This window comes from Rhodnius prolixus, unplaced genomic scaffold (assembly GCF_049639745.1).
Source record: "Rhodnius prolixus isolate KJV_2025 unplaced genomic scaffold, Rpr scaffold_6, whole genome shotgun sequence".
In the NCBI taxonomy this organism is placed as follows: domain Eukaryota; kingdom Metazoa; phylum Arthropoda; class Insecta; order Hemiptera; family Reduviidae; genus Rhodnius; species Rhodnius prolixus.
Genome location: NW_027411634.1, coordinates 42,750,808 through 42,778,438, shown reverse-complemented (window position 1 = coordinate 42,778,438; position 27,631 = coordinate 42,750,808). Strand labels below are relative to the sequence as shown.

The following is a 27,631-nucleotide window of genomic DNA, read 5'->3' as shown; positions in this document are numbered from 1 at the left end:
GTCACTGATTACAGGAATGGGCGCCAATCAGGACGCATGCGTCGCTTTTGAAAGCGTCTACGTCATTCACGTGAGTCGCGCCAAACGGTTGCTTGTTACCGTGTCAATAGTGCACCAAGTGCTATGCATTTAACAATTACATATCTATCGTGCAAAATGAAAAAGTGAGAAAGTACGAGAACATCGCCCATCGGTTCGTAGTGCCATCTAATTCCAACTAGTAAGTACATTGTTCATTTAATTTATTGGTTTGCTCATCTGAAACATTAAAAAGGAATTTTAGAAAAGGAACACTTTTCTGCATAGTTTGCAAACTCCAACCTATAATTACTTAGTCATCACAATTCTATTTTTTTTTTCGGGTTAATGGCCATTGTTTTCCCTCCAGGATAGGATGGACAGGCCAGAATTTTGTAGTCCTCCAAAAAGGACAATACTTGGCAATCTGAATCAAAACGGAGGTTCGCCTGTCTCGCCTATGGCTAATTTAAAGTTACTAACTAAAGTCGCTACTAGTCACTTTTCTGTCGGAGAAAATACAGAATATGATGGAGAACGTTTGGAAAACCGTGATATAAGAATTGATAGTAAACCATCTAGAAGATTGAGGTCACTTAGTTTCATCTGCAAAAAGTTAGTATCTTCAAAAAATGTTTCTTTATTATTATGATGTTGATTATTATATTATGTGTCTTATCATTATTATACAGTTAGTCAAAAAAGTCGTACACCTCCATTTTGTTTATTCTTAATACAATTTTAAAAAGTCTGATATATAAACATGAAATCAAAGTATGGACTGGAGTTTTACACGATATATGACGCATTTGGAAACCAATCGAGTTGGTATACTCTGTTCATCATGTTCGTTGTTTATAATGATAAAAGTAACCAATTTCGGATTATTTTGAGCAAAGAAGGTCTTGCCTTCTAATATGTGGTTCATGTTATCATATAATATATAGAAGCATTATTTTGCAATTTGATAAGGCTCGTTAACACTAGTTGTTGGAATCCTCAGTTTTTTTAGGCAATGCCATCCTCGGATGGTGATCTTGTTTGGTCCACGTCTTATTTCAAATTTGTAGGAATGAAGTTGAAATTTATTTAAACTTTCCGAAAAATTCATCTTCAAAGGTTCCACAAAATTTCTGTAGACCTATAAATTTAGCAATCATACATTGTGTTGAAGTGGCTCTGTAGAGATCTTGAACTTCCTTCAGGTTCTCTTAAAAAACCAACTTTTGTAAAAAAAAATTAAAATGCCTATTTAGGAAGAGTAAATAATTTAATAAATATATTTAATATTATATATTTAATAAATCGGAGTCATTTGCGAGAAAAGAAAGCGGGAAAACTAAAAAGTCGCTTCAATAAAGACGCACTTCCGTTCCTCTTCTGAGATCGAAGGTGACATTACTTTGTCTACTTGCATTAGCATTGAATATAGCAATAATTATTTGTACTTAAAAAATGACAAATATAAATGTGAAAGAGTTATGTCAATAAGCGAACCGTTGAATTGTTCCTTTTTTTTATAACCTCACTTTAGTAGCCGATTTTATTGTTACATTAAAACGTAAATTTTCCGTTTTAGTTCCTTCTGATTCGACATTTTGATTAAGAACTTTTTCATTACTGCGGTTTCAAATGTAGCCCCATTGAATGCGATTGAGACTTGGAGAATAATGAGGTGTTTCCAATGTCTTTAGAGCTTCATTTGGTTTTCCTAATTTAAATCACTTAAAATCACTTTTTTTAATTTAATATTTTATTCATCCATCTGATCGTTTATGCTAGGAGAGTTAAGAAGTTAAAAATTATGGAATAGCATCCAGCCGAACCGAAAGTGACTATTTATTTTCCTTGACATTAAATGTTATAATACAAGTGAACATAGTTTATGTACACGTTCATTACAGTAAAAAGCGCTAGTCAATATGTAATATTTTGTTTTCATATTTTCCTATCAAACTTTTTAAAATTGTAATAATAATTGGAAGTGTTCGCAGACTTGTCTACTAAATGAGTGTTCTGTTTTAGATTTCTTCTTTTGTATAAGTTAGACATTCCCGTGGGAGAATATCAGCAGATATCATTAGGCAACTTGGCATTATCGCTTGGCATTGAAAAAAGAAGGGTATATGATATAATAAATGTAGTTTCTAGTCTCCATATGGCTGTTAAGGTACATGAATTTTATGGTCCAGTGTTTTTTTAACTTTTAGTTACGCTCGAAATGTTTTTCTTATTCTTTGTTTCATGCAGGTGTGTAAGGACAAATACACTTGGTATGGTAATCAAAACCTAACGCGCTTACTGACTCAATTAAAGGCTTATGCATTGATTAATAAGTTCGATGAACAGGTAATTAATGTAAATTGAAATAAATCAATGAAGTAATTTCTTTCAAAACATATAAACATGAATATTATAGAAAATACTAGTTTAACTTAAACTTTATCTTATCAACAATACATTTTCATAAATATACTTGGGTGTGTGTGTGTGTTTTATAAACTAATGATATGGGTTTGAACTTATAAGCTGGTAATTAGAAGTTTTACATGAGAAATAGCTACTGATAAAATAATTCTGTAGACTCTGGAAATTTCAAAGGGTATTTAATAAATTTGTCCGATAAGATAAGAGTAAAGGTTTAACAAGGTTGACGCCATTATTCTTAGTATCCATCGGTATTGAAGCTATCGCTTTGAAAGGTTTTACTAGCTGCATTAAACGAAATAAGTGATATGGAATGAAGTATCGCCATAATATTCCTTTAAGCTTATTATTTAACAAGTTGAAAATGTTAAATTGATTTTCGCATATTTTGGGCTAAGTGGAACAAACTTATTAAATTTTATTATTTTAATTTATAAAGATAGAAACCTAGCTTTTTAAAATAATTCTTAAGAAAATTTAGTTGGGATCGCAGTGCTGGATATTATCGTTGATTTTAAACGTGTAGCAAGCAATTGTTTCTGACCAGTTTCAGATTTTCATCAATTACCAGGGGTTGTTATAGAGAAGTTGATTTCCATTAGATACCTCTAATGATGGTTGTATATCCGAAACTTGTCAGAAATAATGCTATCATGCGTGGTAGTGATGGCATAAACCATCGTCCATCACTGCGGAATCAATCACATTTTATCAACAGTTCAGCTTGTCAGGATTAGTTACTAAATTTATTTTATTAACATTTGTTTAAAACTGCACTAAACAAGGCTGATAGTGTGGGCCACCATATTATCTATACAATTGTCTGATGACTCAATTTCTGATTATAGAAACATTAAAAGGCTTGCTACTACGGTTAAAATCAACAAATGAATTCTAAGTAACAATGACAAACGAATTGTTTCCGTTTAAAAATAACTTATGTCTATCCTTATTGACTAATGTCTACTCCTTGTTGACTTGTACAGTAAGATTATTCTCAAGAATGTTTGCAATTTTGGTTGGTTTATTCATCCATACGAGTAAACATTGGAGATTAAAAAAAAAAAATTGCTTATTAATACAGTTTAGTGCTTTGTTTCTTCAATGGTGGATGCTAAGGTGGGGGACTTAACGATCTATTCAGTCGCCAGAGCAGAGTACAAAAAGCAAAAGTGGGTTAGAGGATTCAATCATTTTTTTAGCTATGGTATTTGTTCCAGCAACAATAGATTGACTAGCGAAAAATCAAATTTCCACATAATTATGACTTTTTATTTGATTTATTATTTTTTAGATCAGTGCTGTGCTTCAAAATCAGTTAACACCTTGCGAATCTAAAGAGTCTGATTCTGCTTACATAAAAATTACAAGAGGAGATCGTTCCGTTTTTGAAGAAAATCGAATTGGTATACTCTGCCAAAAGTTCATCATGCTCTTCCTTGTCTGTAATGATGTTAGTAATTAAATTCTATTATTTTCAGTAAAGAGCTTTTAAAGTTTTGACTTCAACTGCATTTTGCACGCAGCTTGTATACAGAAATACAAACATAATTACTTATGTTATTTATTAATTTTTCAAGGATGTTGCCCTGAACATGTGCACCATATCAAAGCTTATACTGACTGGTGATGTCCAAGAAAAAACTGGAATGCGAAGGCTGTACGATATAGCAAATGTTTTGGAGGCTTTAGATCTCATTAGACGGTACCATTATAAAGTCATGAAGAAACCTGCTTTTAAATATTGCGGCCCTACGATAGATGTTGATCGTTCAGGTAAAGCACTATAGTTATTTATATACAGGGTGAGTTATATGCTCCACCCACTTTTTTTTTAACGGCGGGAAATTTCGAAAAAATGAAAAACACGTATTTAATCATTTTTAATCTAGTTTATTTTCAGTGATTGACCCATTTTTTTTAAACCCTTGTATCTCAAGATACAGCATCCAACTTTTGTTTTTCAAATGGAACGTTATATTTTTTGTTGCATATTTTTATAGTATTTGAGCTTCTAAAAAAAACAAAATTTTGAAATCGGTTAAGTTTTTCAAAAGTTATGGTAATTTAAAATATGAAAAACAAATTTCAGTTTATTGTCAAAATTACGTTATTTTTTTAAAGACTCTGTTCAAGCTGGGCACTATCAACGGATAGGCAAGCCAAAACTCTGGACTCCCACGCTTTGCTTGTAGCAGCAGGCTAGAGTTATTCGACGTTCAGGTTGTTTTTTTCTACAAACGTTTGTTGTGGAGTTTTAGGAAATCAACTAATCGGCCCATACTTCTACAGAGAGAATTAACTGGTGCAAGGTATCTAACTTTTTTAAAGAGACATTTTGCCAGTTCTGCTTGAAGATGTTTTTCTACAACGTCGGCTAGGTATGTATTTTCAACAAGATGGTTGCCCGGCACATAATGCGATAGTGGTTCGAGGTTACCTGGACAGAAATTTCCATGAAAAGTGTTTAGAGACTCATTGTCCCATCCAATGGCCACCTCGATCTCTGGACTTAACCCCAATGGACTATTTTTTGTGGGAATACCTAAAAAATAAAGTGTAAAGTATCCTTAATCCCGTGGCTTCAGTCGATGATGTGAAACGTCGAATAACTCTAGCCTGCCTAGATCTTGACTTCGCTACCATAAGTGCTGCTACAACCAAAGCGTGGGAGTCCAGAGTTTTGGCTTGCCTATCCGTTGATAGTGCCCAGCTTGAACAGTCTTTAAAAAAAAAAAACGTAATTTTGACAATAAACTGAAATTTGTTTTTCATATTTTAAATTACCATAACTTTTGAAAAACTTAACCGATTTCAAAAAAATTTTTTTTTTTTTTAGGAGCTCAAATACTATAAAAATATGCAACAAAAAATATAACGTTCCATTTGAAAAACAAAAGTTGGATGCTGTATCTTGAGATACAAGGGTTTAAAAAAAATGGGTCAATCACTGAAAATAAACTAGACTAAAAAGGATTAAATACGTGTTTTTCATTTTTTCGAAATTTCCCGCCGTTAAAAAAAAAGTGGGTGGAGCATATAACTTTGGTCACCCTGTATATTATCAGTTTTAATCATGTCAAATTTGTTTTTTCATTAAGGACAAAAATTATTATATATTTGTTTTTTACACTTAATTTTTGTAATTGAATTAATTAAAATGGAAGTATACACTGTTTCTGTCTAGTCTGAGCCGTGTATAAGCCTCATTGACTTTTAATGTTCTTTCGTTTTCTTCTTCCTTATTCAATCGGCTAAGTAAATGCAACTCTCCTTCTACATCAAACTGCATTAGCTTGGAACGGTAATTTTTCTTTTGAAGAGTATTGATGAGATCAGTCGTAGTATCCTCTGCCCGGAATTAGATGTCGTTACACTATAATTGAAAGTACTTCCTGTAAAATGTATCCTAATGTTTAGTATTAATTGAATTGTTTGTAAGAGAGCCTCCTTCGTTATTTTCCGTAATTCTCTTGATGTCATTTCGGCCGATACTATACGAGATAGTATCATTCGAGAGCAATAATACATGTTATTAACATTTAGCTGTCATATCTCTTTAAATCTAATCTATATGCTCTTTTTTACATCTTAATAGCCGTTTTTACGAGATCGAATGAGATTCGAACCAGGTGTTCCTGAACTATATAGTCGCTAACGCGCTGTAGAATCACATCCTTTGTTTGGGTGAAATTCAAACTGCTACATCCTGTTTGTAGAGCACCCAGTGACTTATTTAAGTTTCTATATGTCGCCATATGTTTTTTTGTTTCAGACTGTGAGAAACTAATGCCAGAAAGATTACCCTGTATGGGAGCGTGCGAGGCAAGTGACCTGGGTGACACTAATTCAGGTAATTATTAGGAAATATTTGTATTATTAGCTCTAGATTTGTAAGTATTTAATGGACACAAAGGCGGAATCTTCTAGAAAAAGTGCACTAGCTTCTTTTCGGAAATGTTCTAACTGCAATTATTACAACGTGCCAAGCTAAAAATTAAAACCTGTAACTTTCACAATGAAAGAAAGAAAAAATTATCTAATTTATCGAAATAATATTGATTATCTCTCGTCCTTGGCAAGTTCAACTTCCTTCATGGTTACGTCTTCTTCATCCACGTTTTTGGTGGCGCTAGGAAAGGTAGCAACGACTGTTAGTTTCTAATCAGGGAAGATTGGCGTTAAAATTTTGGCTGATGTAAGGGGCCTCTTGGGCGGTCGTTAAGCAGTATTGGGAAAGGACTTGCACTGGAACTTGTGTGAGGACCACTCGGCTGCTAAGAGGGTCACTCCTCCATCTGTAGCCTTTGTAGATTTTGACCAGAGAGATAAATTACTTAGGGGATCAGCATGCGACTTACATGACCATCTCACCAGATAGGGACAACACGGTATCCGAAAACATCTCCGCCGGATTTCCCATTTAAATGAGGAAAGGTTTTAGTGAATATTACTACAGTGTTATCCAGCTGCACTTTAAACAACAATCTTGTTTGTACTTTTGTTACAGATTCTTCTGTGGACGTGCCGCCGACTGTATCAAAACTAAACTCAATATTGGAAGTTGTATGTACGGAGATTGAAGAAGAGAACTGTCGAACCTTATCCTCACCTATAACCTCCATCAAAAGAAAATCTACAGACTTGAATAGGACGCACTGTAATGCTAAGAAACAACTGTTTCCTTCACCATTTGTTGTGAAATCTGTGGGCACAGTTAATTCATTTATTAAAGCACCAAAACATTCATTTCGTTTAGAATGTAATGAATTACAAATTAAAGAGAACAGTGCATTACCATTAAATAATAATGATTGTAGTACTAATAATCAGAATGTTCCTGTAACAACCGTCATACAAATGCAGCCCATGTTCAATAGAGCGCGTAGATATTCCAATTTTAGAACGAGTTTCAGTAAATTGGCACGTTTAGAAGAGAATAATAGGGAATATGGAGATGATGCACAGTTGAGAACAGATTGGAATGCTCATCAATCTTTCTCCATTAATGATGATTCATCAAATGAATCTTTAAAACTGATCCCTAGTGAAATGAAAATATCAGAAATACAAAGCAATAATAATAAAATAGTATTAAATAAATTATCTAATTTTGCTCAGTCGATTGCGCCAACAAAAATTAAAGTAATCCGTCCAACAAAAATATCAGATATACAAAATGGTGGTGTTTATAAAGTGCTAAAAAAAGGAAATACTGTGCAATTGTACGCGTTATGATATAAGTTTTTATACGTGGGAAATATACTATGTGCAATGGTTGTATTACGTAGTCATTTCTAATAATTAAGTTTAAACAAAAAAGATAAAGCACAGAGTTATTTATATAAATATATTTAAATATTATAAAGATCTATCTATTATGAAAAAAAAAACTATCTATAAATTTAAAGGAAAGTAAAAGAAAATATATAAATTTATATTTTATGAGAAACATTATATGAAATTTACTTTTCCAAAGACTATATTTTGTTAAATTTAAGAAAGAAAAATCAATATTTTCTTTTATAGCATTATATTTATTTATAGAAAATTTAACATATCTTGGAATTTAGACATTGTATTGTAAGCTAGTTGAATTCCATCTGACTTTTTCTTTTTACAATTTAAATCTTTTTTTTTTTATTTTACTGCTTTTAAAGGGGACATGTTTTATTTTCAAACTTTACTAACTCCTCCTACCTCATCTACCTTGCACTATAGAGGTTTTAATTTTTAAAGCAATAGATAAAACTTATTTCTGGGTTAGCAAAGTTTTTTTTATTTGTATAAGAAGTTTAATTTATTAAAAAAAGTCAATTTGTCTTAATGTGCAAGCGTGTGGGATATACTGTATTAAGAGTTTTTGCAATAGAAAAAATATAAATAAATGAATATAAAAAAAATATATTTTTTATTTTAATTACATAGATGTGACAAAATTCTAACGACTTTCTTCTCTTACCCCTTCATAAGCGGAAGTTGGATGGTGTCTAAATTGTCTTTATCCAAGTTTTCAACTCAATGTTCAATGTTTGAAACGTTTTCTGAGTTCGAAAAAGGTGGTTTTTAGAAACTCAAAAGCGGAATTTGTTGGAGAAGCTAAAACTGTATATTTCAAATCCAAATGGTCTCTGCGCGAATGCAGCTAAGATATCAAAAGAAAAAGGGTACCAAAAAACAGAAACAGTTTTTCAACTATTTTATTTCATTCTTTGTTTATAGTTTCATATTTGCAAAAAGTTATAAATAGAAAAATAATCTAATCATTTCATATTTAACCCCTTTTAACTTTATGTGTTTTCCTGCATAAAGATGCACTTTGTTTAGATGTCCCTTGAATGTGATAACTCAATGGATTTGCAAATTATTAAATGATAAATATATTTTAAGAGATTTTAGTAGCTTGGGAAAGAAAGTGGTTAAATTTTGAATAATGGTAAAATAGCCGCTTCACTAAAAATGGTTAAGATTCGGACCATGGTTGACTTAATCTCTTTTACCGCAAATGTAAAGCAGAACCACCTCCTTTCCTAAAGCCACTTCGACCTGGTATAATCGAAGTATCCAGAACTACCTTTATGTTTCACCTCCATCTCGAATGAAGTTTTTAGATAGGAGAGAGGCGCCTATATGGAAAATTAGAACTTTTTTGGGATTTTGCAAATAAATTTCCCATGGAGTTTTTTGATTTAAAAGAAAAAGATAAGAGGAGAATCTTTGGGCAAGAAAAAAAGTCGAGAGTAGAAGTGAGAAAGTTGCATGGTCGTCCCCAATGGTAGCAAGGGAGGTGAAACAGCTGCTACAGCCTATAAATCAGTTTCTAGAATTACTGTGACTGAAACTTTCCAAACCAATTTCTGTGTAGATGAACATTCTTATAGTTCAGGAAGAAATAGAAGCGAGATGAAGTCTCACACAATAGTGTTCTGGAAATATCCAGAACCACCTTTACGAAAAAACTAAGAAGTATTTATTAATATTCAGGATGATTTTGTTTGAACAAATTACGGTTACGAGTCCCATGTCCTGCTGTACTGAGTAACAGAACTGTGCTCATTAATTTTGCCATCAATAAGAATATCGTTGATCCTCAACATGGTCATCTGTGACCGGTAAACTGAAAAAAAAAAAGAAAAACACAATTTTCAATAGACAAATCTCCAGCAAAGTCAAAACTTTTCAAGACATCATTGGACCACTCACAATTCATTCGCATGTATTGTTTTCTTCTTCTCTTGAAAAAAATTGTCTTAGTATGTGAAAGATCTTTTTCAATAACTGTAGCATTTACAGAAACCAGATCTTGTGGCAGAATAGGACGTCCAACTAAAGTAAAATCTCTGCCTCCTACTAGCAAAACCTGTTTAAAAAACATTTTACAATTACGCTATTATATTCTTATCATAAATTATGTAAATTAATTGAGGTTAGATTTGTTTTATTAAAGTACTTCAGTAATTACTAAAAGATTGGCTGGTGTTTAGTGTTAAGAATAAGAAACAAATGCAACAAAATGTAAAACAACTAGACAGTTACCCTGCATTGCCTTGCTATTAATGTGACAGAAACTTAGTAAATAGAAATCTAATTCCAATTCTTCAAAATTCTGATAAATCAACTCTAAAGATGGACAAAAATCCATCCAAAACTAGTTCGAATAAAAAGTACATAGAAAGACATATTAACCTTTTCAAGCTTGATCTGATCACCATTAATTGGTGGCCAATATCCTTCAATAATAATGATATCCTCCGTTGTTACCTTAAACTGTTTACCACAAATATGAACTACAGCAAACAGTCTTCCCTCTTTCCCTTGTGCTACGACTTCATTAACTTTTCCAACGACATCTAGAACAACAAAATAGAAATTTATAAGGAGGGATTGAGATAGTTCTTATTAGACCATCCAAGATAATCGCCACGGATGATTAAATGGGCGTGAAAGAAAAAGTGAATTCACTTTCTCTTATCAATTTCTTTTTTATTTCCGAAGTCAACAGAGCAAGAGATGGAGTCATGAGCACCCATAAAGATAAGAATTTTCGATTCACTTTTGTGCTTTCCCTTACTCTGGTCACGCGCAATGTTCAGAGGTCCCCAATTTTGTTTTATCACTCCCCTTGAACAGTTATTTATTTTGGTTGCCCATCAAAATTGATGAGAATAGAATTTATCAAACATTGCGAGTTGGAGTTACTAAAAATAAAAAGTATGAAGAGTGGAGGCAGGGCAACTTTAAGCATATTTGATTATTAATACACTTTAAGAGGCGTAGTATAATTATTTTAAAAGCATTATGAGCTCTTTAAATGAATTTAAAAATTCATTTTAGCTTACTTGCCTTGCCTTGCAGAAACATTAAGAGCTTACAATCGCCCAGATAAAGGCAACCTCGGCTCTAGATGAACCATCCAAGAAATCCATCAAGGTGAACTAAAAGTTGCACATGACTCCACTTTTTTCATCAGGTACACTTTTAATTAGATGAATCATCCGTGATGAATGCAAACAATGAACCGACTAAACCTGCCTTAAAAAAAATATTTAAAAAAAGATCACCTTTTGTAATTTCCACATCCTCATTAGGGCTTAGATTTTCTTGCAATGGAAATTTTGATGCTAAAGCTGAACACATACGAGTCCCAGTTTGTTTAATATAGTTTTTACCTAAAGCTAAAGTTTTGTTGTTATTAGATATACATAATTTGAAGGTACAAGAAAATTTAGAAATAGAAATATTAACTTACTTTTACAAAATAACTCCGTCGATTTATAATTATGACTTAAATTAGAAATCGTACGATATAATCTGGTCAACATTATATAAATTTGTAATGAATAAATATCGTTAATGCAATTTATATTTAACACGTTAAGTTTTTTTCACCTCTAATACTTTCGCACATCTCAACGACCACAATATCGTAATGTAACCTCTCCGACTGCTTATTTTTCTGTAAAAATAAAAGGTTAAGTTATAGTTTAAATTACTCTTCATCCCCACCACCAGCCAGCAATTTGCAGCTGTTCACGGTGACGTAATAATACTAGTGGCTATAGCGCCGAGAAGCTGCTGTTGTTTTGTGGGCACAAGTTCATGAAGAATGTCACGGTCTGAACATGAGAGTGATGTTGAATATCTAGTCTTGTCTTTAAATTAGTGAGCAAGTGTACAGTAATGGATGCAGACAATGTGAATGTAACCAACTGCAGGACAAGGTTTGCTGATTATTTCGTTATATGTGGATTAGATCTTAGTTCAGGACTTGAACCAGACAATTTTGCAGGTTTGTTTATTTTTTTACAAAATATATAATTGTACTATTAATCATTAAAATGAAAAGAAAATTTGCTGTATTTGCTTCTTAAAATACTCCGTTTAAATATGCTGTTCTTGCTATTATGATAAAAGATTAAATATGAATTACTTAAGTGAAAGTTAAAAATGTTATGGTTCACACTACAACAGAAATTAAAGTAATTTGTCTCAGAGGCAAGTTTCTCTTTTTTTTTTTGCTCTGGCCAATGAATACAATGTTTATGTATATATTAAATCATTCAATATTACAATAAAACTAAGTAAAGATGAAACTAAAGATTCTAATCGTAATTCACTTGTAATTATCAACTCTAATTGTTGTTTTGATTGATACAGCCTTATCAAATGAGTGGTGATTACGATAATAATAATAATGTTACCCTAATTCTTACTATTGTTTAAAGTTTTGTCACATCTCTTCTAATTCTGGTGTGCGCATCTATTCTATTTTTAATATTCTTGATTTTAACTTGAATCGATACTTTTTCATTAAGGAGGTGCCCGTAGTTACTTTGTTGTTTTAAGTAATTTTTCACTGTAGAAAATATCTTTATCCCATTTACTATTTAAATATTAAAATAAAAATCCCAAAGATTTGTTGTATTGTTTTAAGTATCTAAATTTAACTACTCAAAATACTTCTTTAATTGCCTATTTATACGCACATTCATTTCAGTATAAACAATCTATCCTTAAAAATAAACAAAAATGGAAATAAGTCATTAATTGTTCTGTTACTAACAATTTTGTCATTTTTATATTGCATTTGACTCTCGTTTTACACTTAAAAAAAACAGTTATACGAGTTTTCTCTGAATTAGTATTCTCATCATAACAACGATCTTAAGCAATAGTAAATACTAATACTAGATTCAGGATGTAGTAACTGTTGTCCATATGGCGCACAGCTGTACAGAATGAAAATAAAAGAAAACGGAGCTGAGTTGGTTCACCTTGATTTCTGAATCTGACGTAATCAGAAGTCGTACGTAAATTGGACTTTAGAAATTGCTTTTAAGTAAACATTTCTCTTGAGTTTTAGCTTTGCTTTATTAGACCTTTTCCTTTAATATTTGCTTTTTTAAGACACTTTTTTTTTTAAATTACTGCTATTTTACTTTATCTTTCAATTTGGTAAAAGTAAAAAAGACCCTAGTCCAAGAAAGTGTCGAGAGTTTGTGCGTGTTAACTCAAGATGAAACATCTCACTTGAAGCGTTGTGTCACAGCTCTCCGAAAAATCATGTAAAATCACATTCACTTACGTTTAACATCGAAAGCTTTTGGTTAGGCTTTTCGTATTCATAAATACTGACCTAAAAGAAATATTAGTTTCCGTTTTAATCTGAGAATCTGATAAGTGATTACCTTCTAAGTTTATACTTAATATGCATATTAAATGTACTAGGAAAAATCACTTTAGACTTAGAGGGAGTGTGTTATTCTTTTAAATTTTGTTTAATTTCGGTAAAATTAGTAAAATGTTAAAGCATATAGTAAACATTCGAAGTTGGAAAAAATTTACCAATCAGAAGTTTATGAATTATTGAAAAGTAAATCTATTGTTTTTACACTTAATAAGCACGTCTGATTGTCTGAGATTTTCATTGTTGATGTTGGCTATGTTTGGTTAAAAAAATGATGAGATCGCTGGTGTATTGTTAATTTCATAATGGTATGGGTAACATATTGATCTCTTTCTTAAAATACATCTCCACCGAAAAAAAATTGCTTGACGTGTGATTTTAATACGTTCCCCACTACTTACCGTTTACAATGGTTTACCTTCGATGGTGTGCTGTTTCAACATCGTTTTATTGTACTATTCGAAAATAGTAAGATTTCTTTTACACGATCCTATCAATCAGAGCATTGTTTCTAATGTTCAGTCAGTTCTTTCTTGTAGATTAGAAACTTCGAGGTTCTGATGTCTCTTCGGGTGCCCCAAGACGGTGGAGTACCCAACAATCAAATTGTCTTTCGAAGTAGTTTTCTACATACGCTTGCTGCGAAGGGCCGCCAATTAAGATAGTTGATTTAGGATATGGCTTAACTTTAGCGTTGTGAATTTATAAATTTGCTATATTTGTGAGGAGCAGATCTAATGAGGACTCAGGGAGATGAAAATGAAACCGTCACACAGGCCTAATTTTATTAATACAAAAATATGAAGTACAAAATTGGCACAATTCTCTCTTTTTGTAATTAAATTAAATTTAGTAAATGCATTTGATTTGTAAATATTTTTCTATACACAAATCTTGATATAATCTGAACATCTTGATATCCTATTCACTCAATGACCGCAGAAAAATTCTGTCAACTTATAGAAACAGTATTTTTGTAGATCAAGCGATTAATTTACTCTCTTTGCTCCTCATGGCGGAACATATTTCAAAGTTGAATGTGAATAGTGACCAGAATATTTATTACTGTCATTAAAATTTTATTATAGCAAAACCAGTTTTATTGCACAGAAAATATCAGGAAATTTTCATTTTTTCCATTTTTGCAGAATAATTAACGAAAAATTGATTTTATAAAAAACTGAATAATGCTAAATTTATTTATTTTTTTAATGATTTAAGGCACGTCAACAACTAAGATTGGCGCCCGGAGCTTTTTTTTTCAATGCACTCCGGCCTCCGGACAGTTTTCTCTCGTTACAGATAACACTGTCCGGTGATAGACAGTGAGCTGTAAGAAGCTCCTAGGAAGAGAAAATCTAAGGGGTCTGCAGCTGGATTCAAACCCCGGGACCTTCGCGTGGGAATCCAATACGCTAATCGCATAGCTAATCCCTTCCCTATTGAATAATGCTAATGAACTAATCTTTGAGAACCTTAATTTATTCAGACTTTATTCCTTTAGAAAATGTTAGTTTTTAGAGAACGGAAGCTTTTTGTATGGAAGAGAATTTTCCATAATTAACCAGCATAAAATATAGTTTGTACAGTTAGTTTGGTGAAGTAGAGTAGATAAAACACGATAGGCGGAAGAAGATGAATGAAGGGACCCAGCCACCCGATACCTCTCTGAAGAGGAGTAGCAGGTGAAGAAGGAAATGAGTACGGGTGTTCGTGGGATGGTCGAGAGTGAGAGAGAGAGAGAACTTTCTTTCAGGGCGTTCAGCTGTCTTGGCGACAGCTGCACCGGATACCTTTTATTGCATTTCAACTGCTTTAAACTTCACCATACTTTACAGATTGTTTGGTGAACAAAAGATGGCTAGATTTTATTCACAGGGAAAACTAGTCGTACCATTCTTGGCTTTGTTTTCCATTCCTTTTCTTTTCTCAAAAATCTTTAAACTTGATCGAAAAGTATGCAGCTTTTTTTTAGGATATAGTTTCAATGCGAGTTTTACTGAATCGAATTACTTTGTTGAATGTGAACTTAGTAAGGGAAAGATGAATATTAGCTCTTTAAAAAAAAAGAACTCTAATTTCTTATTAACCTCAATAATTTGTTCTGTTCTGAGCGTATCAAACATTTAATAACAGCCGAGTGTGTTGATATTGTTTTTATTTAGAGTTTTGCAACGATTGCAACGGTGTCCTTGCTTGAGAAGCGTATGTACAGAGGTTTCCTGTAGAAGAACCCGAAGAAATATTGGGTTTTCATGGGAATTATAGAACATCCCAATTACTAGCAAAACTTCCATAAATTAGTGTTAGAGATGTTTCTTCTCAATTAGTTGAGGGAATTGTGGATAGTGAAAAGCAGGATCGTATAGGAGCCCAATACTTTACGCTCGCTCGCTTATCCAAACAGATTTCACAGTATGTGGAAAACTCAAAGAAAAACGTCTTCGTTACGTCCGTAAATCGCCTTGAGCAATTCGCAGAGATGGTTTGGAGTTGCTTTCTCTATGGAAGCTATTAAAATTTTTTTCATTTTTTAAATTTTAATATAAAATTCTCTTCTCTTCATTTCTTCTAGAACATGTTTGAGAAAGTTTACAGTGTTTTTAGGAAAATTGCGAAGGAAGACAAAAATAGAGTGGCAGCAGAATTTTTAATCCCTTTTCACGTTGTAACATTCGATAATGAAGATTTAACGAACATTCCAAAGACTTTTGAAGCTGTTGAATGGCCTGAGAGTTGGGAAGTGTGTTCAAATTACGTTTGAAATCTGTTATTTAATAATTGGTAGCGTACTGTTAAAATTAACAGCTTATCATAAATGCTTAATCAGCTGACAATTTTACAAAGAACGTAAAATATAGGCATTAGTTTTAAGACATCATCACAAACATTTATTTAAAACAAAAAAGTGATCTAGATAAGGGGAATGATGACGGAGGTTAGGCCACTTCCTGTGACCTGAGTAATTTTAATTTCATGAAGGAACGCTTGTCAGACCTCCACGCCAGAACGTTTCTCTACTATTCAAATTACTTTGGTGAATGTCTGTACTACAGTTTCAATATTTGTTTATCAATGTTTTTATTAGGATGAACATTTGACGTAAACCAAAAATCGCAGAATTTTACTTCTTCAATTTTTGTGTTCTTCTTGAAAACAGCGCCGACGGTTTTCTTTACACTTTCTGTTTATTATATCGCATGCTCTTCGCGGTTTTGGCTTTCACTTTAAAAAGGAATAGGATTAGCTGTGTGATAAGAGCTCTTAACTTTCACAATGTGATTCCGGATTGCTGTTTGCTCTTAGATGTTCCTAGGGGCCTGTTACAGCACTAGCCGTTTTGAAAAACACTCCGGGCACCAATAACTGATGACGTCATAGGACTAAAATTACACCTAAGAAGAGCCCTTAAAACAAAAAAAAATTTCGGAAAAATGTTTTAAATAGAAGTTGTAGATCAGCGATGTTGATGATTGTATACATGTTTAATTGAAATCTGTGGGACCCAATTTTTAAATTGGGTTCATGGATTTTGACCTTTGAACTGAAGTCGAGTCTTTGGTGAGACCGAAACAAACCGAAACTGTTTCACCACATTTTTTCAGACTAAGTAGACATCAAATCTAACGAAAGATTTGGCACAAGAAGTTAAAGTAAGCAATAATAATTTAGTTTTAGTTAAGTTTCTAAACAATTTATGGCCAAAAAATTATTACTTTCTGATTTTTGGGGGAGGCTTTGTTTTGCAATGCATTTCGTAAAAACTGTTCCTATGAACTTATTACATCGTTTAAAACAAAACTTATGCAGGCCTTTCATTTTGTTTCAAAAATTCTTAGTTGATTTGAAGTTATATTATTATTATGTTACACTTAAATAATTTCTAAATCAAACTAACTTTGAATATAACCTTCAAGTTGAGTGTGCGAGTTACTTACCATTAGATCAATTTTTTTTTTTTTTCAAACTACTTAATACATATCTTACAGGGCTGACAACGGCAATGATTTCTTTGATTAATTTTTAAACTATAGAATATTAATAATTATCCATTTCAGGTGATCATTTGCGAACACCACTGGAACGATCTTACAAATGTAAAGTACTTGGTCATTATCCAGAATCAGTGCCTTCAAACCCTTTTGATAAGGATGCTGTGGGAATGGTAAACCTATAATTTTATTGTTGTTTATGTAAAAATGAGAGAAAAACAAATACAAAGATTATAAGTTTAAATACTTTTCTAAGGGTTGAAATTAAACATAAGTTTGGTTTATTCACTTAACACATTAACATAAAGCAACATAACATAAAATACATAAAGAGCGTCAATTGCTACCTCAACTCTTACCACCCAAAACTATCATACCCTCAAACTCACCCTCAACAGTGTTGCCACTCGTATACCAAATACATTTAAATTTACCTACATCTATAAGTTTTTAAATAAGAGGTCTACTCTCGAAGAATAGTTGTTCTTTAGTTAAAGGTTTGTACATATTTTTCAAGTACAATTATTTCAAATATGAATACAAAACAGTGTTATTTATTTCAAGCGCAGCTTAAGCTGACAACTTCTGTTAGTGTAGTCGCAATAGTGTCACAGCTATTACTTTGAACACAGTTTGTTGTAAATTGCAGAATTTTCCTTAATTTATTTCAAGGCCATGTTTAAGTGAATTGACTTTTATCTAAACATTTTTTATATTTATTTAAATAATTATTCATTGTAGATATAGATAAGTTCGTGTCAAAAGTGTGTAATAACTAAATTAAAGTGTTAATTTAATTAACATTGAATGCATGTTTTTCCTATTTTTGACGTGTTTCGGATTTTTGTCTGTATTTCATGTAGGGCGTATCAGAAAAATTGAAGTCATATTCTTTACACTAGACTAATAAATCAATAATGAGTAAAATCAACAATATAATCCAGCTATATTTTTATCAAATGAATCATTATAACAATATTATCCATTTATTACAAATTGCAGTGAATTAATAGCAGGATTTAATTGAAGGTCGTGGTAATTCAAGTGTAGAGACAAAATCCGTGTGTGATAGTTTAATTGAAGGCAGTACATGTGTTCAAAACTTACACTTCAAAGAGAAAGATTAAATGATTGCCAATAATATATTGGAATAAATGAGGTTCAGAACAACTCTATAAACATTTTACTGGATACTGTCTGGAAATGGGTGAATTACCCTTTCTGGCTTTGTGTCATTCTGGAAAACTATTGGTTCAGAGAAAAATATATAATTATCTCTTTTTTTCTCTATTTAATAATCCAATGAGTTATTTTTGTTAAAATTAGATTTTAATTTAATAATAAAAGACTAATGACTTAACCTCAAATTCCAGCTATGTTTACCTAATGGGCTGCAATTCCGTACCCAGAAAAGTTCATTAGAACCACGATTTCATTCATTTGTGATAACCAAGGAGAACGGCAAGAGGACGTACGGTGCTAGCTATGTATTTTTTGAAGAAACTAGAAATAGGAAAATATGCAGCGCAATGCAAACGTTACAGGTATTTAGAATTTTATAGTGAATTTCTGATTTTGAGTTTTTTAAATAACTACTGTCGTAAATACTGTTAAAAGTTTCAAAACTAGAGAAAAAAATATAATCATTTGAGCCAAAAATAAGCGCTCACTTAGTTACCTAGCAATAGAGTTATGAGCAGCATTTTCGGTGCCAAAATGCCCCAATCAAGAGTGTTCAGACCAGAATATCGTCGTAAGTCATATAGATTTCTATATAATCCGATTCCTGTGACCGTGCACTGTTTTCTAAAGCTGCTCAGTGTTCAATGAGGACCAATCTGCAGATCTAATAATCTCAATGACACTCTAGTCATAATAGTTTCCCCCTCCATGCTCAAATTCTTTATCTTTTTATTTGTTCCCTCTCTCTTTGTCAGCCCAGGCCTGATAATGAATGAGCTAATTGTGCATGCTCATTAGCGCTGAAAACTTTATCAATAAAGAATTAAATTGGTTATGATACATACAATATAATCCTTCATTTAACTTAGGTTATAGTATTAACAGTACTTATGTATATCTTCTTGGTAATTTTTAGATAAAATGATTATCTATCTTATTTTATAGGCTATGCACTTGACCGAAGTGTCTTCCACCCGAAGTCGAAGGCCGTTGGATCATAGTACTCGAAGTTTGCCTAGGCATTTTAAATTGAGCGCGCATCACAATAAGGCTGCCCAAAGTTACTACGATCATACTAAGGACACACTGTACGTCTCCAAAAGTATAGCACTGATCTTGCAGACTCCCTATGTACATGCAGCGCACACCTTCCTAGCTGGACTTTACAGGTAAAATGCTTTTTTTGTTTTTGTCTTCTTTGGAAAATTATTTTTTTTAGGCAAAATGCACAGATCTATTACCAACATAATCTTATTGGAAATTAGAAGCATCAATGGGATTCAAGTTTGAGGAAAATGGGTTTTATTAAGAAATTAGGGATTGGAATCAGTAGAGTGCAAGGAGTTAAAGAAAATCTTTAAAACCATTTTCGCGAAAAACGTGGCAACCAAAAGAAAATCTAAAAATAGAATAGGAAACTTAATGGAATGGGTGATTTGCCCAAAGCCTTAGACGAGTCTTGTGGTAGAATCTGACGAACATTAAGTTAAACTTTCGTTAAAATGCTCATTTCCTTAACTGGTAAGATGGTATTGGCTATGGAGTCCTTATTGAGCTGGTTGTACCATTGGAAAAATAATTTTTAGTAATTTGTAAACGTATGAGGGAACAACACTCTGGCTCAAAATGTACAATGCCGAAGTATTGCGACAGAAAAGAAGCGGGTAAATATTTCAACCGGAAATGGCTAGTAATTTTTACTTTCTATTCTCTATTTACCAGTTAGAGAAGAGACTGTAATCGTGCTGATGTTTGATTTTAGAGGTTTCACCAAAATTGAATATTTCGCCTAGATACCATCAGAGGATGTAATAATTAGGATTTGTTAAAAATCAGTCAACGGAAATATGTTACTGAAGAGTTTTTAAAAAATATTAATTTTTTTTAGGTTTTAAAATAATTTCTTCACAATGTTACCAACCATTTTTCTTTAATTTTGTTCTGCTAACTGTATAATTGTACTTTTATTGGAAAATCTTTCCAGAAAAAAAAATTCCAATAACGAGAGGTGGATGTTAGGCGTTCCTCTAAAGTGCCAATTTTGGATATTTTACTGTCTTGTTGATTAGATAATAATAATTAAGTATTAAATATGGGACTAAATTTCCGAGTTTAAAGGAAAACATTTGACCGAAAATGCCCCTCACTTACTTGGATAGTTTTTTTCTGTATTTCAAGATATTATTTTCTTTCGGTAGAGCTTTGAAAAAAGTCAATGACTCGATATTGACGTGCTTGAAATTTAAAATAATAATAATTATAAAAATAATAGTAATAATAATAATAATAATAATAGTGATAATAATAATAATAATAATAATAAGATCAGAGATGAAAAGCACAATTTTCTAACCTAACTTTATAGAAGTAATGTTTATGCATATTCTCAGCTGATTGAAGTGATAAATCTTCTCCTATTTGTTAGTTTTTATTTCACACATTTCAATTTGTTTAGATGCACATGTGTATTGTACTTTAAACAGCCTTTAAATAATTCGACCTTGACGATTTATGGAGGCAGGATGAAAGTGGTTCTCTCTTTCTACATCTTATCTTATAATTCTATTTTAAAATTTACCATTGTACTTAAATATTATTTAATGTGTACCCCATATAAACATAAGTGGTTAGGAATAAAGGTTACAATCAGACTAAAATTGATTATTATAATGCGTGAACTAATTCTCTCTTCCGGTAAAAATGACCTTCATTATGGTTTTCTTCAAAGTATTTCACCAAAACTTTGAAGTAGTAAAGCTAAATTGAGTTCCTGCTGGAATTATCCGTTTTAGAGGTCCCTTCACTTCCGAAAGAAGTGATCCAACGATTTCTTCCCCACCCAAATTTAGAGCTCCTATTTAAGGAAAAGATGTTGATCTACAATTTTCATTTAAAAGAATTCCCAGAAAAAGTGGATTAAGGAAAGACACTTCTCTAAGAGAGGAAAGTTCATTGACTTCCCTCTATTCCCCATTCAAGTGTTATCTCCTATATTTAAGTGAAATCATCTAAGAGTCCTATCACTTATGTGGTGCCATAAAATGTGTTGCTACTGGAGTTTAACATGTCTTGAGTTTTGGAAGTTTTACTTTAATGATTATAATTAATAAATAAATATGTCATTTTTTTTTTCTTTAAAGTATAATCCGTTCAATTCATAATTCGTGCAGTGATTCAGTTCTATGATACCTCGGAAGGTTTTTTGGATGAAAAAAAAAATACCTGTATACAATCTACTTTACAACTACCGATTGTTTCCGCAAATTTGGGCAATAGTCAAGATGAGAATGAAGTTCTAACTTCAGTATATTTATTTTTTATTGAACTCATTAGTTTTGTTTTGAGCAATTTCATGCGAAATTTAAGGAGGACATTGCGGTAGAATGATGGCTATTTAAGTAGGATGATTAAAAAACGGAAGTATTTAGTTAAATCTTGTTATACTTCTGTGTTTTAGGAAAAGCTCTCTTTTGAAGAATGCCACATTGAAAAGGAGTTTTAATATTTTTCTTTTTTTTTTAGATTTTGTAGAGATTGGCTTTGAGATAGAAATAATTTTCTGCAAACGTTTATACTGTATATGCAGGGTTAAAACTTTAGTTACATACTGTTGGTAAAAATTGAATATATTTCAAAAATTCCGACTTCAAAATATTTTTGAGTTAGGACGTTGAGAAGATTATATATATAACCAGAGCATTGGCATCACTTTTTTAGTTAGTTAATAGTGGTTGAGAGTGCGCTGAGAACGCGGGATTGTTAAGCAAAACGAAATCATTAAAGTAAGGTCGTTAAAGCGAGATAAAAAAAGATTATTGTGAAGCTTGATCGATGTTGTATGAATGTTACCATTTTAATTTCCTTACACTTTTCACTTTTCTCAGGCTTTTCATTGTTTTCATCGTTTAATCATGGAAGTTTGGACAGGGGATTCCAGCATTCCAGCGATAATCCAGTAGGCAGCTTATAATTAATAATCCAGCAGAGTTGGTGTAATAAAACAACCTTGAAGTTTGATTATATGATGTGTTCCACATTTTCTCTTTAAATCTCTTTAATAATGGCCCTCCTTCTTATCGTTGCATCTCGTCGTGATGTTCATTCAACCGCCCACATGTTAATAAAACTCTCTTGAATTCCATTAAATCACATTCCACTCTCACGAATAATTCTAAGCGATTAACTCTTGGTGTGGATACCATTTTTATTCATACTTTCCTAGATTTTAATCTATAAAAATAATTGAACCTTAAATTAGTATGCAACTAGAAAAGGATGAAACACCAACCACCTTTCTCGGACATGTACATTCACTTTCTTTTACCATAAGAATAGGATTACGAACGGGTTAATCGAAGTTATCGATAACAAGTAATTTGCATGCAATGCTAGCGTATTTTAAATAAATTCCTATTTACGTCACTAAGGCAGGAAGGTGATACTTTTCTTGGAGTGTGAAATATGCGTCCTAGTAGGAAATCATTTCCGCCCTACAGAAGAGGTGAGCCTCCTTTTTCTTTTAAGGTACCATATTGGGCCCAGTCACCGTTTTATACATTATTGATGAATGTAAATTTTTTGCTGAAATTTTATGTTTCAATGTACATCATATTCACATACAATTTAGGATGTTTTTAGAGTAGGATATTGTTGAAAATTAAACTCCAGAGTAATTACACCCTTACAAACTGGATATAATCTCTTTAACATAAAATTATAGTTAAGTATAATGGTTGATTTAACGCAAAAAGGTACACAAATCAGCAACTACCCAACATTTTATTAATACTTCACTGATATCATTTGAGTAATTTTACTGTATTAACTTATCGTTAATATTATTTACAAATTTTTGGATAACATACACCCTAATGCTGACTATTTTCATACACAAAAGATTTGTGCAGATAATCCTATAGTGCTATAATCACTAATACATTGCTATTTATGTCAGTTATACAAAATACTATTCTCTACAATTTGGTAAAGAAATCATTGAAATCGGAAGAGTAGGATAAGAGATAAAGAGGTTTAAAATTAGAGCTCTTTGCAAAACCACCAAATTTTACCCTTCTATATCTCAATAACTATTAGAACTAGATCATTGCTATTTATGTCAGTTATACAGAATACTATTCTCTACAAATTGGTAAAGAAATGATTAAAATCGGAAGAGTAGGAAGAGAGATAAAGAGGTTTAAAATTAGAGCTGTTTGCAAAACCACCAAATATTAACCTCTATATCTCAATAACTATTACCATTAGATCATTGCTATTTATGTCAGTTATACAGAATACTATTCTCTACAATTTGGTAAAGAAATCATTGAAATCGGTAGGGTAGGAAGAGAGATAAAGAGGTTTAAATTTATAGCTATTTACAAAACCACCAAATTATAACCTTCTATATCTCAATAACTATTACCATTAGATCATTGCTATTTATGTCAGTTATACAGAATACTATTCTCTACAATTTGGTAAAGATATCATTGAAATCGGAAGAGTAGGAAGAGAGATAAAGAGGTTTAAAATTAGAGCTGTTTGCAAAACCACCAAATTGTACCCTTCTATATCTCAATAACTATTACCATTAGATCATTGCTATTTATGTCAGTTATACAGAATACTATTCTCTACAATTTGGTAAAGAAATCATTGAAATCGGAAGAGTAGGAAGAGAGATAAAGAGGTTTGAAATTAGAGCTGTTTGCAAAACCACCAAATTGTACCCTTCTATATCTCGATAACTATTACCATTAGATCATTGCTATTTATGTCAGTTATACAGAATGCTATTCTCTACAATTTGGTAAAGATATCATTGAAATCGGAAGAGTAGGAAGAGAGATAAAGAGGTTTAAAATTAGAGCTGTTTGCAAAACCACCAAATTATAACCTTCTATATCTCAATAACTATTATTATTAGATCATTGCTATTTATGTCAGTTATACAGAATGCTATTCTCTACAATTTGGTAAAGAAATCATTGAAATCGGAAGAGTAGGAAGAGAGATAAAGAGGTTTGAAATTAGAGCTGTTTGCAAAACCACCAAATTGTACCCTTCTATATCTCGATAACTATTACCATTAGATCATTGCTATTTATGTCAGTTATACAGAATACTATTCTCTACAATTTGGTAAAGAAATCATTGAAATCGGAAGAGTAGGAAGAGAGATAAAGAGGTTTAAAATTAGAGCTGTTTGCAAAACCACCAAATTATAACCTTCTATATCTCAATAACTATTATTATTAGATCATTGCTATTTATGTCAGTTATACAGAATGCTATTCTCTACAATTTGGTAAAGAAATCATTGAAATCGGAAGAGTAGGAAGAGAGATAAAGAGGTATAAAATTAGAGCTGTTTGCAAAACCACCAAATTTTACCCTTCTATATCTCAATAACTATTACCATTAGATCATTGCTATTTATGTCAGTTATACAGAATACTATTCACTACAATTTGGTAAAGAAATCATTGAAATCGGAAGAGTAGGAAGAAAGATAAAGAGGTTTAAATTTATAGCTATTTACAAAACCACCAAATTATAACCTTCTATATCTCAATAACTATTATTATTAGATCATTGCTATTTATGTCAGTTATACAGAATACTATTCTCTACAATTTGGTAAAGAAATCATTGAAATCGGAAGAGTAGGAAGAGAGATAAAGAGGTTTAAATTTAGAGCTATTTACAAAACCACCAAATTATAACCTTCTATATCTCAATAACTATTACCATTAGATCATTGCTATTTATGTCAGTTATACAGAATACTATTCTCTACAATTTGGTAAAGAAATCATTGAAATCGGAAGAGTAGGAAGAGAGATAAAGAGGTTTAAAAATAGAGCGGTTTACAAAACCACCAAATTTTACCCTTCTATATCTCAATAACTATTACCATTAGATCATTGCTATTTATGTCAGTTATACAGAATACTATTCTCTACAATTTGGTAAAGAAATCATTGAAATCGGAAGAGTAGGAAGAGAGATAAAGAGGTTTGAAATTAGAGCTGTTTGCAAAACCACCAAATTGTACCCTTCTATATCTCAATAACTATTACCATTAGATCATTGCTATTTATGTCAGTTATACAGAATGCTATTCTCTACAATTTGGTAAAGAAATCATTGAAATCAGAAGAGTAGGAAGAGAGATAAAGAGGTTTAAATTTAGAGCTATTTACAAAACCACCAAATTATAACCTTCTATATCTCAATAACTATTACCATTAGATCATTGCTATTTATGTCAGTTATACAGAATACTATTCTCTACAATTTGGTAAAGAAATCATTGAAATCGGACGAGTAGGAAGAGAGATAAAGAGGTTTAAAAATAGAGCGGTTTACAAAACCACCAAATTTTACCCTTCTATATCTCAATAACTATTACCATTAGATCATTGCTATTTATGTCAGTTATACAGAATACTATTCTCTACAATTTGGTAAAGAAATCATTGAAATCGGAAGAGTAGGAAGAGAGATAATGAGGTTTTTTAGAGCTGTTTGCAAAACCACCAAATTATAACCTTCTATATCTCAATAACTATTATTATTAGATCATTGCTATTTATGTCAGTTATACAGAATACTATTCTCTACAATTTGGTAAAGAAATCATTGAAATCGGAAGAGTAGGAAGAGAGATAAAGAGGTTTAAATTTAGAGCTATTTACAAAACCACCAAATTATAACCTTCTATATCTCAATAACTATTATTATTAGATCATTGCTATTTATGTCAGTTATACAGAATACTATTCTCTACAATTTGGTAAAGAAATCATTGAAATCAGAAGAGTAGGAAGAGAGATAAAGAGGTTTAAATTTAGAGCTATTTACAAAACCACCAAATTATAACCTTCTATATCTCAATAACTATTATTATTAGATCATTGCTATTTATGTCAGTTATACAGAATGCTATTCTCTACAATTTGGTAAAGAAATCATTGAAATCAGAAGAGTAGGAAGAGAGATAAAGAGGTTTAAATTTAGTGCTATTTACAAAACCACCAAATTATAACCTTCTATATCTCAATAACTATTATTATTAGATCATTGCTATTTATGTCAGTTATACAGAATGCTATTCTCTACAATTTGGTAAAGAAATCATTGAAATCAGAAGAGTAGGAAGAGAGATAAAGAGGTTTAAATTTAGAGCTATTTACAAAACCACCAAATTATAACCTTCTATATCTCAATAACTATTATTATTAGATCATTGCTATTTATGTCAGTTATACAGAATGCTATTCTCTACAATTTGGTAAAGAAATCATTGAAATCAGAAGAGTAGGAAGAGAGATAAAGAGGTTTAAATTTAGAGCTATTTACAAAACCACCAAATTATAACCTTCTATATCTCAATAACTATTATTATTAGATCATTGCTATTTATGTCAGTTATACAGAATGCTATTCTCTACAATTTGGTAAAGAAATCATTGAAATCAGAAGAGTAGGAAGAGAGATAAAGAGGTTTAAATTTAGAGCTATTTACAAAACCACCAAATTATAACCTTCTATATCTCAATAACTATTATTATTAGATCATTGCTATTTATGTCAGTTATACAGAATGCTATTCTCTACAATTTGGTAAAGAAATCATTGAAATCAGAAGAGTAGGAAGAGAGATAAAGAGGTTTAAATTTAGAGCTATTTACAAAACCACCAAATTATAACCTTCTATATCTCAATAACTATTATTATTAGATCATTGCTATTTATGTCAGTTATACAGAATGCTATTCTCTACAATTTGGTAAAGAAATCATTGAAATCAGAAGAGTAGGAAGAGAGATAAAGAGGTTTAAATTTAGAGCTATTTACAAAACCACCAAATTATAACCTTCTATATCTCAATAACTATTATTATTAGATCATTGCTATTTATGTCAGTTATACAGAATGCTATTCTCTACAATTTGGTAAAGAAATCATTGAAATCAGAAGAGTAGGAAGAGAGATAAAGAGGTTTAAATTTAGAGCTATTTACAAAACCACGAAATTATAACCTTCTATATCTCAATAACTATTATTATTAGATCATTGCTATTTATGTCAGTTATACAGAATGCTATTCTCTACAATTTGGTAAAGAAATCATTGAAATCAGAAGAGTAGGAAGAGAGATAAAGAGGTTTAAATTTAGAGCTATTTACAAAACCACCAAATTATAACCTTCTATATCTCAATAACTATTATTATTAGATCATTGCTATTTATGTCAGTTATACAGAATGCTATTCTCTACAATTTGGTAAAGAAATCATTGAAATCAGAAGAGTAG

At 31.5% G+C, this 27,631-nt stretch overlaps 3 protein-coding genes across 7 annotated transcripts in view; 2 read left to right on the top strand and 1 right to left on the bottom strand.

The window, feature by feature from the left end:
• The first annotated feature begins 65 nt into the window (after nucleotides 1-65).
• LOC141460973 (transcription factor E2F8-like) lies at nucleotides 66-8,573 on the top strand. Its single transcript, XM_074141513.1, has 8 exons — nucleotides 66-220; nucleotides 389-633; nucleotides 2,044-2,188; nucleotides 2,269-2,367; nucleotides 3,740-3,898; nucleotides 4,026-4,221; nucleotides 6,221-6,298; nucleotides 6,956-8,573. Exons 2-8 carry the CDS (start codon nucleotides 395-397, stop codon nucleotides 7,681-7,683), a joined length of 1,644 nt encoding a protein of 547 aa, XP_073997614.1. The 5' UTR covers nucleotides 66-220; nucleotides 389-394; the 3' UTR covers nucleotides 7,684-8,573.
• A 56-nt stretch (nucleotides 8,574-8,629) lies between these two features.
• On the bottom strand, nucleotides 8,630-12,524 carry mRpL21 (mitochondrial ribosomal protein L21). The gene is made up of 6 exons (XM_074141519.1): nucleotides 12,509-12,524; nucleotides 11,195-11,401; nucleotides 11,007-11,120; nucleotides 10,132-10,295; nucleotides 9,649-9,805; nucleotides 8,630-9,562 (listed from the first exon to the last, which is right to left on the bottom strand). Exons 2-6 carry the CDS (start codon nucleotides 11,265-11,267, stop codon nucleotides 9,456-9,458), a joined length of 615 nt encoding a protein of 204 aa, XP_073997620.1. The 5' UTR covers nucleotides 11,268-11,401; nucleotides 12,509-12,524; the 3' UTR covers nucleotides 8,630-9,455.
• The window catches only part of pns (DENN domain containing pinstripe), a 39,656-nt gene continuing 23,486 nt past the window's right edge, over nucleotides 11,462-27,631 (top strand). The window contains exons 1-4 of one of the 5 annotated variants that reach the window (XM_074141500.1): nucleotides 11,462-11,734; nucleotides 17,191-17,297; nucleotides 18,498-18,668; nucleotides 19,252-19,475. In XM_074141500.1, coding sequence (XP_073997601.1) covers nucleotides 11,626-11,734; nucleotides 17,191-17,297; nucleotides 18,498-18,668; nucleotides 19,252-19,475 — 611 coding nt within the window. In that variant the 5' untranslated portion in view covers nucleotides 11,462-11,625. Of the gene's footprint in view, nucleotides 11,735-16,708; nucleotides 16,786-17,190; nucleotides 17,298-18,497; nucleotides 18,669-19,067; nucleotides 19,176-19,251; nucleotides 19,476-27,631 lie in introns of those variants that run through there. The other 4 variants (XM_074141501.1, XM_074141502.1, XM_074141503.1 and 1 more) reach the window with 4 other exon arrangements.

Excerpts from the sequence above, each read along its gene's own strand:
- LOC141460973 (XM_074141513.1), top strand. The coding sequence starts at position 395 with ATGGACAGGCCAGAATTTTGTAGTCCTCCAAAAAGGACAATACTTGGC. Across the intron at positions 2,368-3,739 it reads TTAATAAGTTCGATGAACAG|ATCAGTGCTGTGCTTCAAAA; the intron begins GTAATTAATGTA and ends ATTATTTTTTAG. Across the intron at positions 4,222-6,220 it reads GATAGATGTTGATCGTTCAG|ACTGTGAGAAACTAATGCCA; the intron begins GTAAAGCACTAT and ends TTTTTGTTTCAG.
- mRpL21 (XM_074141519.1), bottom strand. The coding sequence starts at position 11,267 with ATGTTGACCAGATTATATCGTACGATTTCTAATTTAAGTCATAATTAT. Across the intron at positions 11,121-11,194 it reads GACGGAGTTATTTTGTAAAA|CTTTAGGTAAAAACTATATT; the intron begins GTAAGTTAATAT and ends ACAAAACTTTAG. Across the intron at positions 10,296-11,006 it reads GGATGTGGAAATTACAAAAG|ATGTCGTTGGAAAAGTTAAT; the intron begins GTGATCTTTTTT and ends TTGTTGTTCTAG.